This window comes from Rhipicephalus microplus, chromosome 1, assembly GCF_043290135.1.
Source record: "Rhipicephalus microplus isolate Deutch F79 chromosome 1, USDA_Rmic, whole genome shotgun sequence".
Lineage (NCBI taxonomy): Eukaryota > Metazoa > Arthropoda > Arachnida > Ixodida > Ixodidae > Rhipicephalus > Rhipicephalus microplus.
In genome coordinates, this window is record NC_134700.1 from 165,325,985 (window position 1) to 165,341,985 (window position 16,001).

Genomic DNA, 16,001 nt, shown 5'->3' on the forward strand with positions numbered 1-16,001 from the left:
TGTACTACCAGTGCGCCGATGAAATCGAGGTAGTCGAAGTTATCCGAAGAGCGAAACCATGGCACATCTCGTAGCCTGAATCTCCTTGGGATTTCAACGAATCATCAAAGAACTCCAAGGAAGGTCCCTAACACAAAAAACGCACTTTTTACTACCGTTTCGATAGGAGGGCCTTGGTCAAAGAAAGAAGTATATATATGTAACGTAAGAAGGCAGCAATTGTTAGGAGTTAGAAGAAGTAGATAGGGAAGAACAACAATAAAAAAAAATCAAACAAGAAATAATCGTTTGGTTTAAAGATTACAGTGACGACTACGACGAAGACTCGATTATAACCCACTATCCGCAGACAACTGCACTCAGTCGTCAATTTCACAGGCAGTCTTCAACCATTCGAACGCACAACAAGATTCGACCACTGGCACAAGACGAAATGGCACACGGGCTCAGTGACAGGCGAGAATGCGTATTTTGGAAAAAACAAAACCATCGAGCGGGCCTCCGTTCTGCACGCAAGAGGGCACTTCCAAAATCATCGATTAAGCATATGACGCGAGACGCTGCTCAACCACTTGATGCTCTCCATTCTTCGTCTCGCATACATGGCCCGCCACACGGTTTTACATCACGCGGCTCCTCAGGTGCTCTTAACGCTCACCGTCTGCCTCGTAAGGACACCGTGTTTACAATAGATGAACCATTGACACATCGGGAAAATACCCAACCATGCCACGACGATTCGAAAAGGTGTTTTTCATCACAAAACTTTATTTCGATGGCTCAGCAGACTGTGCAGTCTGAACCTAATAATACCACGTCACCTGTGGTATCCCCATCCTGTGCTCACAGCTCCAAGAACCGAAAGTATGCAAAAGTAATACATACATCTAACCTCGAAGGAATTGAATGCCCTATTCCAGAAGGGGCGCCACTACAGCAATCTCCTGAGCAGCGCCAGCAAAAGCAAGTCCGTGAATCGCAGACACTCCAACGGACACACCAACATGGACGACGACACAAAGCAAGCCTCTTAGAACAAATTCATGAAGCGAGGCATCTTCGCATAAAGAATCGGTGCCAGAAACGCATTTGGCACAAAAGATAGCCTGCGCCTAAGATTACAACTCCCAAACCTCAAGAAACACCGAACAAGACAAGAAGTCACCAGTTCTACCACGCAAGGATTCAGACACCATCCCTTTAGTTTACGACAACGAGCACGCACGCAGCGAAGACAGCGACGCCGAAGGCCGATCTACTGCAAGGCTTTCAAACAGCGTCCACTCCTCGCAATAATGGCAACTATTTCATCAGTTTCTACGCTCAAAGTGCACTTGTGTTTTCCAGAACGCAACAGTCAGCCCCATCCATCAGAGCTGTACTAACCCTGGATTGCTGCCCTCTCCTGTGAAATCTTTGTGTGACATTATGGAACTTCAATCTGATGTGGAACTACAGCCCATTTGAACAATTTTTTTGTGTGTGTTCTAAAACTGCTTGTTCATCAGTCATCGTAATATGCAACGCGCGCATTCTTTCGGCGGGAGGGGGAATCCTGTAACGTAAGAAGGTAGCAATAGTTAGGAGTTAGAAGAAGTAGATCAGGAAGAAGAAGGAGATAGAAAAAACATGGGGTATGCGCCAGGCAACGACGCCCGTTCATCATAGCAACATATATATATATATATATATATATATATATATATATATATATATATATATATATATATATATATATATATATATATATATATATATATATATATATATATATATATATATATTCGATGAACGTATTTCAATATAATCGTAATGAAGCAATGCATTCTATTGATTAAAATTCTTATAGTTCTTTTTATTGTTTACTGAATGGAGTTCGTACGTACTCCGTGCCATTTCCCACAGTGCAGGCGAAAAACAAACTAATAGTGCTATATATAACAATTCAGAGTTGCGACCCTATGCGAGGTTTTTGTCTTAATTACAATGCGTCGAGGTTCAGTGAAAAAATTGACAGGGCAGCAATTACCTCACTGAAGGAAAAATAAACAGACGCAGTAGGACTGCGAAAGAAATATTTCATGCATGGAAGACGTAAAAATCTGCAGCATAAATACATAGACGATACTGGCCTTAACATCATAAACAATATCACTTCCTGCCTATTCTATGTTGCAGCGGCAAACCAATGTTTGTGCCAGGTGTAGCAACGGCGCGTACGACGCGGCCGACGGTCTGCCAGGCGGTTATCTATGAATGTCCGTCAGCGTGCGTCCTTCGGTTTCGGGGATGAGAGCAATGGCAGTGACCGCCACCACTGCGACCACCACGCTGAGCGTGAGCAGCGTTTCCCTGTTCTCGAAAGCGGCCAGCACGTCCTCGTCGAAGTGGATCATCACGAAGGTCAGCGACCACCGCGACGCCCACACGAACGAGGAGCCGACGTATCGCCGCCGCAGAGGGATCAGCTCGCCGGTGAGCAGTACGGGGATGTGGCACAAGCCCACCGAGTAAGCCAGCACGAGCAGGCCCACCGAAAGCAAGACCGTCCAGCTGGCAGTGGTGGAGTCCTTGTCTACAGCCCAGTCTCTGTCCGGAAATCAGTATGCATAGTGGTCATTTTTGAATAGAACTGTTGCTTTTTTGCTTATAATAGAAAAGAAACGAAGTTTGGATGAATCTCGGTGCAGTTGTGTTGTAAGTGAATGTGATTTTTTTTAACTTCTCCTTCTCAACTGATAAATCTCTAGCGTTTCATGATTTATACAATAATTTCGGCCAAGATGAACAGTGACACATTAAAGACTGTAGCCTGTTTAATCTGTTCGACAGTATGTACGGGTAGTAAGATAAATGGAAGAGATATGCACATTTAAAAAGATCGGACAAAGGTATGCCGCTTTTCAGCCTGCTATTTAGGGCCAAGTAAGCAATTTTTTTCTTACTGTAGAGGGCTAACGTCTGCGAAGCACTTTATTTTAATTTTATTAACAGAATATTTCACAGTACTCAATGCATGCATAAATATATCTATATTTAATTTTTTACAAAACTCGAAGGAAACCAGCCACTCAAGAAACATTTCGCTGAAATCAACATATTGATGAGAAGCCCCTTTGAAGGTCCTTATCCGGACATAAACTTGCACAGTATTACGCCTACTCTAAAAAAACTGAGAGAAGCGTTACCTAGGTCCCGGTGGCTGTAGCGTCATTCCGGATTAGGAAGAAAAAGGGAAGGGTAAAATTGAAGCGGACGAAGTGTTACTCTAACCTATCTGCCAGCAGTTACTTCTGTAAGCTAGAAGTTTTAAATTAAATGAACAAACAAACTTGTGCACCCTACAAACCTACAAAAGTTGTTCAGAATTTTCTTTACCACAACGAATTAATTGAAGAGAAAAGAGAGGATGCGTAAAAGTGCCATTGTGCTGGAAACTTGGCAGAATTAATTTTGCATGAAACCACACGGCTTGACTTATGCGTGAAAACATGATGCGAGAACAGTACTGCGTTCTTATACAGCACGAAAATGACTAAATGGCTCCTAAATGTCGGTTTCGCCAACACAATTACTTCTTTTTGTATAGATGGCTCCCGGCTAAACCCCCCCCCTCTCTTTAATGACTCGGGTATGCCTATATGCAGTTACATTCTTATCAGCCTATCATTATCTGATAAGCAGTGTGAGCTCCGTTGATTAAAGAACCTCAGGCATTGAAAAGCTCGACAACGTTTTCAACGTTTTCACTAAAGGACCGAATGCTGGCGTTGTTAAAGCAAGGGTCTCTACCATAAAATTTGATGGGTCGTCTCTTTATGCACGTGCTTATAATAAACTGTTAAAAACTTACACCCTCAATGATGTCACGTTGTTCTATAGGTTTTACAAAACTATTATCTCTACAAATTCACTACGAACAATGTGGGGCTCAAGCTACATGTATTATCAGCATCAGTGTCAATAATTTTTAATGCTTCGGATAGACAGACATGCATACCTCAATAAGACATGATCTTTCGGCAGGGATGGCCAAGAAGATAGTTATTGGCATATGTTTCATCATTGTTGGAATCGCCAGTTACAATGGAAACTCGTCAAACAAGGAAATTATAATCACTGCTACCTACGAATTGATCGTATGATTTCTTTGTGAACCAAGGGCCTTTTAACCGTTTCTGTTCTTAAAGACGCCTACACCAGGATGCTCTATTGGTCTCCTCGTTGATTTGGTCTATACTAAAACTGGCATATTTCTTGGGGGGGGGGGGGGATGATGATGTCTGAACTATGAGCACAACTATCAGCTAACGGCAAGAATTACATGAAAAACCTGTCGTCTACGTCAATAAAACCTTGTGCGAATGTCCCTGTCAATCGTATAGGGGCATAACATGCCCCATTGTACGCGGGTTTGTCGCACAGCTGACTCTCACTTAACATCTATTCAGGTGAGTGAAAATAGGCATCAAAACATTATTTTTGGGGGTCCAACATATCCTATGTTCGAGATCGCTCTGCTGCTGTAACTCTGCACTTGTTGATTTGTACGCATGTGCTTCTGCCATTCAAGATATAGTTCGGCACTACTCTCCCCGTCAAGAAAAACTCCAACGAACGCTATTTGTACTTGCACTTTGTTTCGAAAAAGGGAAGAGTGTGCTGCAACTAGAGTGTTTGCATTGCGCCAAAGAAAAAAAAAACTATTTCGTAGGGGGCAGAGTGTAGTCGGTGTGCCTGGTAAGCCCATGATATATGTGCACACAACAACAGAAATTAAGCAAATGTGGTAATCGTCTTGGTAATACCTAACGGAAAGCGGGGTTAAGCGGCTATAGCAAGAGACTGTTTTGCATATCAATGATTCTCACAATGCGTGGTATATACAGTTATTTCTCACACTGAAAAGGTTCTTCAAAAATTTCGTTTGTAGGCATGCCGTCAGATTGTCAATTTACGCTGGAAGGAGCTACGTGAACAGGTTAGGAAGTCTGTGTTATTTAATAGAATGCTTACATGAAGCCAAGATGATCCAGTGGTCGCAGTATGAACAAAACAGCTGCGACCAGTAAGGCCGACAGACCAAGCAGTCCACGTCGGCTGGCTGTTTTTGTTGCGGTAATGGCTAAGGTGGCGCATCCTATGTGCAAGATGATTAGGAACATAGCGAAGGCCTGTGGGGGCACGTCTGCCACTGCGGCGCCCATCACCTGCACAGCTCGAAGCAGGCAAAGCTGAGCGCAGGAGATGTTCTGAAGAAGGTACAGTAGCAGACAAGCCGTGAAATTCCTGGGATTGTTTTAGAAAGAGCCATACATCAAAAAAGTGCAATTACAACAGAAATCCATTAAAGTAAAATTATTGTCAGATTATTTTCTCGCTCAGGGAGGCCATGACGCCCTCTCTGGTGCCCTGCCGGAGTCAGCCCAATGTGCAAGGAAGATTTTCTTCTTCCTGGTTATTTCTGTAAATTATATTACGATAAACCTCATTCGTTCATTTCACGCCAGTGTCAATCATTTCTAGCCTTGTAATGACCCGTATAGCAGCTCCCCTTAGCTGTATTGAACGCCGTATACCATGAGCGTTACGACGCCTCAAGATATGGATGGAGGGACGAAAGGCTGCGTCCGTGTAGCGCTCCGCATTAAAAAATGGTGGAAATTAAACTCAGCCATGCAATGGATGTTGCATAAAAAGAAGGCAGTCAAAACAGCGTATAGCATACACTAATACTCCCTTAAAATGTTGAGTGATTGTTATACTTAGCTATAACCTTACCGACACTAAGAAGTCAGTCAAAGGTCAGGTAAAAGCTGTTACTGTAGGTGTCATGGGATTACACACATTAAGTAATTAAGGGAGGCCTCTACTAGGGACAAATTCAATTCATTAGGTAATAGATCAAGCCCTCTTACAGATGGATAGTGTTAGAGGCCGCGCAAGGCGTAGTCTTCAAACAATTTTCACCTGGCTTCCTTCGGCCATCGGCTGGCGTCGGCGGATCTCTGCTGGTCCGAGGCGCCCTCTACTTTGCGCTGTCGGAAGTCAGCGGGCGGGTCGATGCCGTACAGTCGCAACACGGCCGTGTCAGCGTCCAAAGATCGGTCCCGTGCAAGCAGCCAGCGTGGGTTTTCGACAATGTAGCGCTGCATCGCCAGCATGGGAACGGCCGTGAGGGCGCAACCGCCCGCCTGCACTTCCCAGGGAAATCCGGACAGCGAGTAAGCCGTCAGAAGCCCGGCGCTCATGGCTACCTGCAAGTATATCGACGTTAAATTCACGAGTGGCCAATGACACGCGGTGAAAGATCTCTCTTGGAAGAAAATGCCCAAAGCCGTGGCCACTTCGAGGTTCCTCACTGGCCACACGATCACCAGCTGATAAACAGGAGATGCGAAGTACAATTTCCGATCTGTGCGAGTACATTCCAATGCTAGAGAAGTTGCATTTAGAGATGCAACACCTGCGTCAGAACCTGTGTGTAAGTGAGGCATGATTCGAAATGACGCGAGTAAGCGATTGCATTACTTAAACGATATATGTCGTGTTCATATTATTTATTTTCATACTGCACACAACGTACTTTGTCAATGTGTACAGTGTTTGCTATATTTTTTATGCTTCTGTAAATTCACATATTGTGATGACGTTTATTCGACAAACTCTCGCGCAAGCAGAGCACGGGCTTTTTGTTGTCTTCCGAAGGCGCATACGCGTTGGTGCGTATGCTCCACTACAATACCCCCGGGATGAAGGGTAGCCATCCTGGCGACTCAGGGAGTAGGTACAATGAGGGGGTCGTAGTAGGGCTTGAGACGGTCGACGTGTACGGTCTCGCGTCCTCGACGGCGCAAATCTGGTGATTGTGTTAACGGCTCGATGATGTAATTCACCGGGGAGGTCGCGTCAATGACACGGTACGGACCATGGTACCGGGCCAGAAGTTTAGAAGACAGGCCAGGAACGTGCGGGGGCACCCAAAGCCACACAAGGGAGCCAGCACGAAATGTAGGAGCTATGCGGTGAGCGTCGTCGTGTCGAGTCTTTTGTAGACCTTGAGCCTCACTTGTCAGAGACCGAGCCAACTGACGGCAGTCTTCAGCGTATCTGGCGACTTCCGAAAGTGGGGAGCACTCAGATGCATCAGGGCGGTACGGTAGTATAGTGTCGAGTGGGTGGGAAGGTTCGCGGCCGTACAATAGAAAGAACGGGGAAAAACCGGTAGTCGCTTGCGTCGCGGTGTTGTAAGCGAAGGTAACAAAGGGCAATACAGCGTCCCAGTTAGTGTGGTCGGAGGAGGTGTACATCCTCAGCATGTCGCCAAGTGTGCGGTTGAACCGCTCAGTAAGACCATTTGTCTGTGGATGGTATGCGGTAGATTTACGGTGGATAATGTTGCATTCAGCGAGGATAGCTTGGATGACCTCCGACAGGAACACTCGACCCCTATCACTGAGTAATTCCCGCGGAGCACCATGGCGTAGAATGAAGCTGCGGAGAATGAAGAGTGCAACTTCGTGGGCGGTCGCTGCCGGTAGAGCTGCAGTCTCAGCGTAGCGTGTCAGATGGTCGACTCCGACAATAATCCACCGGTTTCCAGAGCTACTATATGGGAGGGGGCCATAGAGGTCTATACCCACGCGGTCGAATGGGCGAGCCGGGCACGGGAGCGGCTGTGACATGCCAGTAAGGTGCCGCGGAGGTGTTTTGTTCTGTTGGCAAGTGGTGCAAGACTGACCGTATTTGTGCACAAAACGATACATTCCTCGCCAGTAATAGCGTTGGCGCAGCCTTTCGTAGGTTTTCAGGACACCTGCGTGAGCACTTTGGGGATCTGCATGAAAATTCATGCAGATGTCAGAGCGCATATGAGTTGGGACAGCAAGGAGCCACTTCCGACCACCAGGCGTGTAGTTGCGGCGGTACAGAATGTTGTCACGTAAGGCAAAGTGGGCTGCTTGCCGGCGCAGTGCTCTCGTGGAAGGGACAGAAGACGGATCGGTAAGGTAGTCGACTAACAAGGCAAGGTATGGGTCTTTACGCTGCTCCGAAAGCATGTCAGTTCTGTCGAGTGGTGACAAGGTGGTAAAAGGGGGTGACAGAGAAGCCACATCTGGTGTTAATTGCGATCGGGAAAGTGCATCGGCGTCCGCATGCTTGCGACCGGAACGATATACGACACGGATGTCGTATTCCTGCAATCGAAGTGCCCAACGGCCCAGACGTCCGGACGGGTCTTTCAAGGAGGACAGCCAACATAGAGCGTGGTGGTCTGTGACCACGTCGAAAGGACGGCCGTAAAGGTACGGGCGAAACTTCGTAAGCGCCCAGATTATGGCCAAACACTCCTTCTCTGTCACGGAGTAATTCAATTCAGCCTTCTTAAGAGCGCGACTTGCATAAGCGACTACGTATTCGGTTTGGGTGCCTTTCCGTTGTGCCAAAACTGCGCCAAGACCAACGCCGCTTGCATCAGTGTGAACTTCTGTGGCAGCAGTGGGGTCGTAGTGGCGAAGAATAGGTGGCGAGGTCAGCAGGCGGCGCAGCTGGTGAAATGCGTCGTCACATGCAGGTGACCATGCAGATATACCTTTGCTGTTGGAAAGCAGACTAGTCAGAGGTGCAATGATGGACGCGAAGTTGCGCACGAAGCGGCGAAAGTAAGAGCAAAGACCAACGAAACTTCTTAGGGCTTTCAGTGATGTGGGCATTGGAAAGTCAGCGACAGCTCGAAGCTTATCGGGGTCCGGAAGAACACCGTCTCTTGTGATGACGTGTCCCAAGATGGTTAGTTTTCGGGCTGCGAAGTGGCACTTCTTGGTGTTAAGTTGTAGGCCTGCAGAAGCTAGACACGTCAGAATCTCGTGGAGACGACGAAGATGTGTCGGGAAATCAGCTGAAAAGACTACGATGTCATCTAGGTAACACAAGCAAGTTTTCCACTTGTGGGCCCGCAATATGGTATCTATCATGCGTTCAAACGTTGCAGGCGCGTTGCAGAGCCCAAATGGCATGACTTTGAACTCATACAGGCCATCCGGCGTTACAAAGGCTGTTTTAGGGCGATCACATTCAGCCATTGGCACCTGCCAATACCCAGAACGCAGATCCAAGGATGTGAAGTACTCGGCGCCTTGTAAACAGTCAAGAGCATCGTCTATTCGTGGTAGCGGGTAGACGTCCTTCTTTGTAATCTTGTTTAAGCGGCGATAGTTCACGCAAAATCGAACGGTGCCATCTTTTTTCTTTACCAGAACCACGGGTGACGACCAAGCGCTTTGAGAAGGCTGTATGACTCCACGTTTAAGCATGTCATCTACTTGCTCCGTAATGACGCGGCGCTCTTCGGCAGAAACGCGGTAAGGACGCTGTCGCAGAGGCGAATGTGAGCCGGTGTCAATAGTATGAGTGACAGTCGTGGTGCGGCCCAAAGCAGGTTTCTGAAAGTCGAAAGAAGAGCGAAACTTGTTAAGGAGAGCAACAAGTTGGCTGCAATGCGAGGGGGGGAGGTCTGCGTCAATAGCATTGTCGAAGGCTGGTGAGCTTGATGGCTCAGACGCCTGAGTGATTGCGGCAATCTGACATGGCGTTTCGTCGGGAAGAATAATATCATTGATATGGTCGACAGGTTGCACATATCCTAACGTTTCACCACGAAGCAAGCCAATGGGGTAGTTGCAGTGGTTGGTAACCAGCATTACGGTTAAACCAGACGCAATCGTAAGAACGGCAAATGGGAGCACGATGCCCTTGCGTTCAGTAAAAACAGGGGATGGCGTAAACACCACCGTGGCGTCAGGTTGCGCCACACATGAAAGGCTAATAGGGACTGAAGCTTCCGGAGGCAAGGTGATGTCGTCGTCAGCGATGAGTTTACAAAGCAGTGGTGAATGGTCGGGTGGTGGAAATTCACAACTTGGCACTAGGGACACTTCCGCACGGCAACAATCGATGATAGCTTCATGACCTGATAAGAAATCTCAACCCAGGATGAGGTCATGAGAGCAAGATGGTAGTACAAAAAATTGGACCATGTACAAAACATCTTGGATGACGACGCGCGCCGTACACACAGACGAGGGCTGAATGCGTTGCGCGCTAGCCGTGGACAGTACGATGCCACAGAGAGATGTGGTCACTTTCTTCAGTTTGCGACAAAATTTTGCGTTCATCACAGAAACGGCGGCCCCAGTATCAATTAACGCTTGTGTGGCGACTCCCTCAACATTGACATCAACAACATTTCGCGGCGAAAATGGAGGCCTTGATAATTGCGCAGAAGTTGCAGTTCTTGCCTCTGGAACTGCACTGATTAGTTTCCCTCCTCAGGAGGTGGTCTACGACGCATAGGAGATGGCGATCGGCGACGAGGAGATGGGAAACGAGAAGTCGATGGGCGACGATCCGAGTCAGAGTGCCTCTGTTCGTATGCAGACGTGGTGGCCTGCTGCGACGCATAGGTAGGAGTTCCAAAGGAGGCGTACGCAGGTGTGGGACGGCGGCGGCAGTAGCGTGCAATGTGGCCAGCGATGCCACACGCGAAGCAGATAGGACGGTTGTCATGGGTGCGCCACTCATTAGATGGACGGAAGAAGCGAGGTGAGGGCCTGTAAACCGGAGGCGCTGGCGGAGGAGGTGGAGCCGATAAGGATACTGGATGCGGGGGGGGGGGGGGGGGTCGCGCGACCACAGCTGCGTAGCTGAGAGGTGAAGATGGTGCAGGTGGTGCGTAGCTGACAGCTGAGAGATTAGATGCTGCAGAAGTGCATGCGTAAGGGGCCTGCACTGTAGGTAGGACATCGCAAATTTCAGTGCGTATGGCCTGCTGCAGTGTCGAAGGCAGACTTGCGGTGGGCGCGTCGCTATGCGGCAGCAGGGAAAGCTGTCGGGCGACTTCCTCCCTGATGAAGTCTTTGATCTGGTTGGACAGACTTTCTTGGCGAACGTTGACATTTGCGAGTGCGACAGCCGAGATCGAATCTGGTGGTGAGACACTCTGTCGGGCGATGGAACGCTGACGGCGTAATTCATCGAAGCTCTGGCACAGGCTTACGAGCATCGCCACCGAGGTCGGGCTTTTCGCTAGCAACATCTGGAATGCGCCATCCTCAATACCCTTAAGAATTTGCCGAATTTTCTCTTCTTCGGGCATAGATGGGTTAACACGCCTGCAGAGGTCGAGCACATCCTCAATGTAACTCGTAAACGTTTCGCCAGGCTGCTGGGCTCTGTGGCGCAGACGCTGGTCAGCGCGGAGCTTGCGGACCTCTGGTCGGCCGAACGCTTCTGTTACGAGGGTCTTAAAGGAGGACCAGTTGGCGATGGCGGTTTCGCGGTTGGTAAACCAAAGCTTAGCTACGTCTGCCAAGTAAAAGATAACGTAAGCGAGTTTAGAGTCGTCGTCCCATTTGTTGCTGACGCTTACGCGTTCGTACAAGGACAGCCAGTCTTCGACCTCTTGCTCACCACTTCCGCTGAAGATTGGTGGGTCCCGCTGGCGAGTAGCGCCGGGGCAGGTAGACGGGGCTGGCTGGGCTGGGACGGGCTGGTTGGCGACTGCGTCAGTCATGTTTCGCGGTAGTCTTTCAGGCAACTTGCGAGGGCGGAGCTCCAGGTCTTCTTGGGGATCTCAGCAGCCTCCACCAAATGTGATGACGTTTATTCGAGCCGAGAAGTCGCAACGAGGTCGCAACGGAAAGTGGGCGTACGGCCAGTCTAGCAAAGGCGGCACAAACTCTCGCGCAAGCAGAGCACGGGCTTTTTGTTGTCTTCCGAAGGCGCATACGCGTTGTTGCGTAAGCTCCACTACAATATCAACAGTTTCGTACTGCGAGATGTTTTGGTTCTATTAAAAGGAGGAAGAGTGGCACCTGGGGCACGGTCGCATAGAAAAAAGAGAGAGCGAAAAATTGGGGAGCCTTAAGCTTCGCGTTCAAAAGTTGAACACGATAGTGATACTCTGTTCCGAGTGCCCACTTCAAACACTTGGTATATGAAATATTTTAAAGCTGCCTGTGCACGCACTACGTGAACATAAGGTTGCAGTAGCGTGTGTGTTTGTAGTAATGCGTGACTGACTTTAAGCTATGAAGTTGTTACAATAATTCCATGTACTGACCCCCCATAGCAATGTAAGCTTGTACCATGCATTATTGCGCATTGTTTCATGGTGTATGTATACAGGACACGCGTGTTAGTAAAGTCTGAAAGTTACTTCCACGGCATTTTCATGCAGAGAAAGATAATTTAACTGTACCTAGGAGCAGAGACATGGCTGTGTGATAGAACACCCGCTTGCCACGCAAACGACCGTGTTTTGACCCCACTCGGGACCAGAATTTTTTATTTAATTTTATTTGCATCTTTCTCAATTTTTCGTCACGCAAAGAAGCTTGTTTTTTTTTTGGTCACGCAACGCCGATGATTTCTCGCTCACAGCCAGCGACGCCGACACCAACTCCGTAATTTCGGCGGAACGAGCTATTTAAAGCTATCGCGTAAAAATGTTTAGCATAAATAAACACTAAATTAGAAGCTATCCTCTGGCACTACCCCTGGAAGGGTTTCAGAGCAATTAGCTTTTCAACTATAGCTCTTCGAGCTCTCAGAGGGCTGTCGAGGGGGTGAGTAAAATGACCCAGCCGTGTAATGGTGTGATCGAGCGTTGCCAGCCTGAAAATATAAAGTTTTCTCGATAGAAGTAGTGTATGATATGTCCAATGCAGATTGTGCACTATGATTCAATCAGACGTGTCACAAGTGCATCACTTGGAATCTAGTGGTATATCAAGGTACTGGGCTCTGGGTGTACTGGCTTGTGTTCGGGTGCTCAAACAGCAGATTGTAGCAGGACGAAGAAGAGCGGCGGAAAAGCGCGGCTTCCAATATTAGCTCCGATAGCTCACCGCAATGGCCCATGCGCTGCCGATGATAATCGCGGAGTTGCCACCGAGCTGTTGGGGAGGCGGGCGACACAGCCATAGTCGACAATAGAGAACAGTGGTGGTAGGTGTTTTTCATGCCAGGCTAACTGGGAACTCAAACACACAAATTTGATCTGTTATTCTTGTGATGAACATTCTGAAGCCTATATAGGGTACGTTTCAGCAGTATACTGGAAGTCTAGATCAAAGTACGACCACGTATTACGACTGTCAAGATGCGCGGCATGAGATAGACCTAGGGGTCGAAGCCCCTGAGGGAGAACGAGTCACGGAGGGAGCTTAAATCAGATGGCATAAAGTAATTCAGCGTACCTCCGGAAGACCTCCAAAGGTGGTTCTCTTGGCTGGAGGCGCGACGTCGGCAACGTAGAGACAAACGCAGTTGGCGACAACACCCACAAAGAGACCGCAAGCCACCCGACCCACTAGTATCACGCTCACGCTGTTTCCCACGGCCAAGCACATCCACGAACTGATGAGGCCGGTGGAAGACAGCAACATAATTGTTCTGTGGCCGACTAGATGCAGTAGAAAGCCTGAAACGTGCATCACGGACGAAGAAATGGTGTATTACTTAACCACACTAAAATATGATGCAGGGCATCTTATTCAGCTTTTAACACATGTGCGTGAAGTACCGTACCGTAGTTATGCAGAAATACTTCTTCTAACTTATGATTTACAACGCGTTAAAAAAATAGCCATCATGAAACAATTTCGAGCAGCTTCTGCTTCGGGTTACGAAGAGACTGTCTTTAAGGACATAAAAAAGCAGAGCAGAAAAATGCATATTACTCGAATATTTTAGTACTTCAATAAAATGTAGGTTTATTGGGAAGCGAAACATGAAATGACAGCTGAATCTCGCCGTCCTGGCTCAGCTGATTTCCTCAAACAAAACCATGCACTGCGTACCATAGAAGTAAATAAAAAGCTCACGTAATTTCTCGGCTGCGTTGCTTGCTCACCTGAGAACAGAGAGCCCACAGTGGCACCCAGGAAGAGGCTGTCGGCGATCCACCTGTTCTCAGGCGGCATCCGTGGCAGGTCGTACCAGGGTTGGCGTTCAATGGATTCCATGGCGGCCGAGGCAAACCCGAGTGCGGTGCCAGCGGCCAAAGTACCAGAGCATGCGACAAGCATCGCGTAAAAGTGGTGACCGCAGGGCCGCGCGCTGTCCGGGTCCGTGACCGGCGTCGCACCCTTGGCCGGCGGCCGCATGCGCCGCAGCGCCTCCATTGCCGCATTGAATGGCGGGGATTGCGGCTCATTTGGCGAGCTGAACTGGACGGGCGCTGTCGTGGTATGCCGTGAGGACGACGACTCATGGCTATGCCTTGACGAGCTACGAGTAGGACAGTATAGTGATAGAGCCACAGCGTTACACAATAATGGGATGGTCACGAACGCCTCCATGCGTGTCCACACATTATCCTAACTGATCCTCACTTAAAGGCAGATCTAGTGCTCGAACTTTCTTGTTCTCTTGTCCGGATCGTCTATGGCACCATCTAAGTTTGGAGACCGTGCTTGGTGCACCGCCATACCGGCCCCGTGTTTTGCATCTAGTAAAAAGCTTTTATATGGTGGATGCAAAAGGCACCTTTAGGCAACATGATCGCGACAGATCCCAGGCAGTATTAAACGCGAAGCATTTCTTAGCGAACTTCAGCGACTTAGCGTGTATCTATCTATCTATCTATCTATCTATCTATCTATCTATCTATTTATATATCTATCTGTCTATCTATCTATCTATCTATCTATCTATCTATCTATCTATCTAGCCACCTATAACTTTTACCTCTCCTGGCCGTTTCCATAACGGTTTCGATACCAAACTTGGTATGGCATAACATGACCGCATGAAGAACATATTTGACTAGCCATAACATGAAAATCATGATATGGATGTCATGAATGTCATGATTTACATTCCATGATCCTGCAGCTCATGCAGTGACTTCGTTCACATGACATGTTACAAAACTAGTATGGTATGACATGATTGCATGGCAAACACAAGCGACAGACCCTAACATGAAAATCACCATATGCGTGTCATGTAACAACATCACTACACGCCAAGCTCATGATGCACTCACGGGCGTTTAGCTAGCGTCACATTTACCAAATTTGGTATTACAGTACGCGAATGAATGACGAAAGTACGTGACTGGTGCTAACATGATAATCATGAGATGCGGGTCATGTAACAACATGACTACATGCCACGCTCATGATGCGCTGGCGGCCGTTTCGCTGGCTTCACTTGTACCAAACTCGGTATTACGCGACACAAATGGACAACGAAGGCAAACTACACATACAAACATGATAATCACGACATGCGTGTCATATAATAACATGAATCGCTACCACACTCATAATGCGCTGGCGGCCGTTTCGCTAGCTTTACATATGCCAAATTTGGTATTACGTGACTTCAATGGATTGCGAAAGTATGTGACTGGTTCAAACATGATAATCAAGTGATGCGTGTCATGTGAGAACATAACTGCATGCCACAGTCAAGGTGCCAATACATTTCGGCGTGACGGGGTGCGTGTGCTCACCGGCGTTCATTTCGTAGGGTCACGAGGGCGTTTCCACGCCAGGCGCCGGTCCTGCCATGTACTCGCAGGCGCGCACCGCGCTGCGATGATTTGACGCATGCGCGTTTAGTGCATCGGCATTCCTTCGTCACGAAAATTCGGAGACGCAGTGTTGTCTGGTTAGCGTATCGGCGCGAAACGGAGCATATCGCTGCTGTGTTGGGGGCTGGCCGGTCCCGACGAAGCAGAAGAAGACGGCAGACGGAGACGAACGCGGCCGGCGGGGACGCCGACCAGCCCGAACACGCGGGTTGGCGCGAAGCGCCGAAGAGAATAACCACAACCGCACTCCACGGTTACCCAACGCACACTCCTTTTATTTTACAGTCGCCTTGAAATCCTAGATGCCAGAGCGGCGCCCCCTGGCATCCTCACATGTCATTCCGAAACCGAAAACCCAGAACACAACAGTCGCATTTCGCGCCTTTCGCCGTCGGGC

At 48.3% G+C, this 16,001-nt stretch overlaps 2 protein-coding genes across 2 annotated transcripts in view; both read right to left on the reverse strand.

Annotated features, from left to right (window-relative positions):
- The window catches only part of LOC142765931 (solute carrier family 2, facilitated glucose transporter member 8-like), a 50,059-nt gene extending 48,632 nt beyond the window's left edge, over positions 1 to 1,427 (reverse strand). The window contains exon 1 of the mRNA XM_075867739.1: positions 1,387 to 1,427. Within this exon, the coding sequence (XP_075723854.1) occupies positions 1,387 to 1,427 (41 nt within the window). The remainder of the gene's footprint in view (positions 1 to 1,386) is intronic.
- An 819-nt stretch (positions 1,428 to 2,246) lies between these two features.
- On the reverse strand, positions 2,247 to 14,186 carry LOC142765938 (facilitated trehalose transporter Tret1-like). Its single transcript, XM_075867746.1, has 4 exons — positions 13,916 to 14,186; positions 13,260 to 13,483; positions 5,971 to 6,257; positions 2,247 to 2,589 (listed from the first exon to the last, which is right to left on the reverse strand). The coding sequence occupies exons 1-4, from the start codon at positions 14,184 to 14,186 to the stop codon at positions 2,247 to 2,249; spliced, it is 1,125 nt and encodes a 374-aa protein (XP_075723861.1).
- Between the last annotated feature and the right edge of the window lie 1,815 nt (positions 14,187 to 16,001).

What these genes read in the sequence shown, in the direction of transcription:
- LOC142765938 (XM_075867746.1), bottom strand. Translation starts at nt 14,186, where the DNA reads ATGGAGGCGCTGCGGCGCATGCGGCCGCCGGCCAAGGGTGCGACGCCG. An exon ending in TGTGGGCTCTCTGTTCTCAG is followed by an intron (nt 13,484 to 13,915) that starts GTGAGCAAGCAA and finishes TGCACGTTTCAG; the next exon opens with GCTTTCTACTGCATCTAGTC. An exon ending in CCTTTGGAGGTCTTCCGGAG is followed by an intron (nt 6,258 to 13,259) that starts GTACGCTGAATT and finishes ATATACTTGCAG; the next exon opens with GTAGCCATGAGCGCCGGGCT.